This window comes from Aphanomyces astaci (assembly GCF_000520075.1).
Source record: "Aphanomyces astaci strain APO3 unplaced genomic scaffold supercont1.62, whole genome shotgun sequence".
Taxonomy (NCBI): Eukaryota; Oomycota; class Saprolegniomycetes; order Saprolegniales; family Verrucalvaceae; genus Aphanomyces; species Aphanomyces astaci.
Window position 1 is genome coordinate 168,070 of NW_009798325.1, and position 3,792 is coordinate 171,861.

At 47.6% G+C, this 3,792-nt stretch overlaps 1 protein-coding gene across 1 annotated transcript; it reads right to left on the reverse strand.

Moving 5' to 3' along the window:
• Window positions 1-1,773: 1,773 nt before the first annotated feature.
• On the reverse strand, window positions 1,774-2,868 carry H257_14778 (hypothetical protein; the record flags this gene model as incomplete). Its single annotated transcript, XM_009842664.1, has 1 exon — window positions 1,774-2,868. One exon carries the CDS (start codon window positions 2,866-2,868, stop codon window positions 1,774-1,776), a length of 1,095 nt encoding a protein of 364 aa, XP_009840966.1.
• Between the last annotated feature and the right edge of the window lie 924 nt (window positions 2,869-3,792).

A 3,792-nucleotide genomic window follows, 5' to 3' on the forward strand; every position in this document is an offset into this window, starting at 1 on the left:
AAAAGCAAATCCATTGACGGTGATGCCCCAGTTCGAGCCACATAGCACGCGATAGAGCAGAAAGCCATGTCACCGAAGTCTTCTAGTGACGTCGATTCCCATGCAAATATGAGTGCGATATCGTGGCTGAAAAAGTGATGCATAGGCAAAATACGTGCATACATTGGTAACGCCAATATCAACTTCTAGGCACACAGCGTATGGTGGTCCTTCGCCAGCAACACCACTTGTGGTCCTCACAGTGGACGAGGACGACGACGCAATGGATAGAACGTCATCTGTAACGCATACTAGTATGTAAGAGCATGTGGGTCTTATAGTTCTTGGAGCCTCGTACCCTGAGCTGGTTGGTGTGGATGTGAGCTAAGTGGTTGCGACAGCTTCGGGGTGCAAGTTTGAGCCTGAATTACAATCAGAAGGGCCAGCTGGACGGTCATTCACTGAGCCGGTGGGCTTTCGAACCGACTCAAATTATTTTTAGTCATCCGGAATTATAGTTCAAATCCATCGCCTTTCTTTGCGGAGACGCAAATATCGTCTCAGCAAAGAAGAACGCTTGGGGTAACGTTATCTAATCCCGAGAATATATATATTGATTTCTTCATAGTATATATTAATGTATATTATATGCTTTCCACGGCTCATGTTGCTCGACCAAGTGTCTTGGAGAACCCGGTGCCGACATCTACACGAGGAACATGACATACTCAGGCTAGACCTCGTAACGGAGGCACTACCAAGGATCTAAATGTATATCTGACGCAGCCCCGAGAGAACGGACAGAAACCCATGCTTAACGCGACCACGATGCCTTCGTTGCTGTGGTCGCGTTGGACTCGACACAACAACCACCCAACCATATGGAGAGTATTCGCGGCAAGTTCAAGACATTGTACTTGCGGCGAATACACTCAACCATGATCGGTGGCCTGCGTCGCCTGGCCGGGGACGACGTTGGGGACCTAGCGCACGGTCCAGTGATAAATGGAAATGCATTGAGATGATTGGCTTATCCTAGCCAATCGATGCATTACTAAGTGGCTGGGCCAAACTATGCATATTTTGGGGTGGTTTTGAAACGAAATATTCACCTATATTGGACACTTTACGAAAAGGACGCGGTCGCAAATTGCCGATATAGTCGTTCCAAGGAGTGCCACGCGTTGCTCGACAAGGTCAGTTGGTCCAATCTGTAGAAATTCATTCTGGATTCCACCTTCATAGTGTACTGGTCACGTTACACCCAACTACCACGACTAACATGTAAGCTAACTTTAAACTTGTAGTACTACAACACCTACGCACTTTACGCTTAATGTAAGTTGCAAACACTTTTTGTCATATAAAATGGCTGCCGTGGTAGTTGCATACTACAGTAGTACTGTATCACCAGTGTGGTAGCGTTCAAGTCGCTTATAAAGAGCAAATAGCATGCTTTGCTGCTCATCGTACGAGTTCATCAGAATGCTCGTGGACCCGCAAACGCAGTTGCAGGTTCACTACGTCGGTTGCACGTTTGCACGTACTAGATAGAATGTGCGACTTTTCGTATTTACTGTCCATGCACATTGATTCAGGGCATCACAATCGATTCCAACGCAAATGTACACCTTTTATGATGTCATTTTTACGTTGCCTAGGATCACAGAGGATTTTGGCGACGTTACGTCTCCATGCTATGCTACACTGCACTGGGAGTTGAAAACCACAAACCACAGATAGTGCCATTGATTGACACAATACGATTTGACTGTTAAGTCGAGCTCTTGGCTCCTAATCGCCACATGATGGCTTGATGGACGTGACGCCTTCGCTGTTGAACACGGTGACTTCCTTGGCGAATTGTTTGATGCCTTTGTACACTTCGAGGCCGCGTGTAGGGATGGTCGACGTGCTCACGTTAAATGTACTGCCGAAAATTTCAATGGTCAAAGCGGCCTTTCTGAACTCGCGGAACGCGTAATCTGGGAACGACCTATACGAAAAGTACAATGAGTTCGCTGGTCCAGTCTTGTACTCCCCCATGGCGCTTTGCAATCCACGGGCGAGGACTTCGAACTTTTCGTCAAACCCCCCGCCGAGGGGCTGGTCATTGTCACCATATGCGTACAAGATGAGTCCCCCCCACGAGTGAATGTCCAAGTACCCTTGGATTTCATCGCGCTTGGTTTCCAACCAATCATTGATGCCCGCGGTTTCAGGCTCACTGAATGGCTTAGGTCCTGGGTACCTTGGGCTGTTTTGGGCATGGGGGTTGGGGTTCTCGTTGGGAGTCGGCCAGTTGCGGTTCAAGTCGACTTCGTTGGCATTCTTGCGCTGGAACCGGGTGCCGTTCCACGTCAATTCGAAGCCGTCAATGTTGACGATCGGCACAAAGTACAAGTCGTACTCGTCGGCGGCCGTGGGTTTCTTGTTGTCAATGTCATCCAGAATCGACGCCAACGAGAACAGAATCGACGCTCCTGCGATCCATTCGCGGGCGTGCAGCTGGGCTTGAAAGTACAACGACTGCGAGTGGCCCTTGGTCAACTTGTACCCGTAAATCGTGGCCCCCTTGTACGTCTTGGAGATGGCAAATTTGCTCAGCAACGTCGGGTTTTGCCCGACCAACGCATCGGTGAACTCGTAGATTTGGTCGATGGTGCGGAAGCAGTTGTGGAACGCACTGGTCGAGTACTGTCCGGCTTTGAGGGACGGGATGTAGTTGCCGTTTTGTTTGTGACACTCGCGGTTGATCTCGGCATCGTCTAAGTCAGGTTCCTCCTGCAACGTTCGAGCGCGACCGTTGATGTCCGTGATGGTGTTGTTGGTTTGGGCGATGGCCGCCGCCGCGCAGAGGGCAATGGCACTGACGAGGGAGAACTTCATGGCGAAATGAAAAATGAAGAATAAAGTTAGTATTGTGGGCTGCCAAATCGCCCTCGACAGGGTTCGTGATGGTGTGATAGGAATATGGGGGAATTTTCAGACTGATATTAATCGAGGGGCTTAATGGCCTTAACAGGCTTGTTTGTGTCCACTACATAGCGTTGGGATACATACCAGTATTCCTAAGTCATTGTTACTGGTCCATTATCGATTTGTACCCATGCGACAGTCGATCACCTGACATTTCTTAAACAATCGATTGATTTGCGACTAACTAACAGTTAACGTGAAAAACAGACTGACGTTACAGCTGATGTGGTAACTGAGTTAATCCGTTGGGTAAGAAGTACAAATGCGATATTATATGCGTAAAGATTGCGAGCCGTGCCCTACCGGTAGGTGCTCCAGAAGAGCCGCAACAACGCACACAGCGGCAGTTCTGCTTGAATTTGAATTTTTCCTATAGCAAAAGCACCTTCCCAACATGATATTCCCCGAAGGATTTTCAGGGAAATTGTATTGGAAAATTCGTGTGGAATCTTGGTGCAAAATCACTCTATTGTTTCTTTCGTTAAGTACAGTGAACTATAAGATTTTCGTTCATTCTTCGGCCTATACGTTGTGCTTCAACGTGTGGTGGGTTCTACTACTGGGCGACTTGAGATATATGTCAATTTGTTTACGGATGCTATCAGATTTTCTGATTGTATGCCATTGGGTGGCTTCCAAAACCGAGTCATCCGGAATTATAGTTCAAATCCATCGCCTTTCTTTGCGGAGACGCAAATATCGTCTCAGCAAAGAAGAACGCTTGGGGTAACGTTATCTAATCCCGAGAATATATATATTGATTTCTTCATAGTATATATTAATGTATATTATATGCTTTCCACGGCTCATGTTGCTCGACCAAGTGTCTTGGAG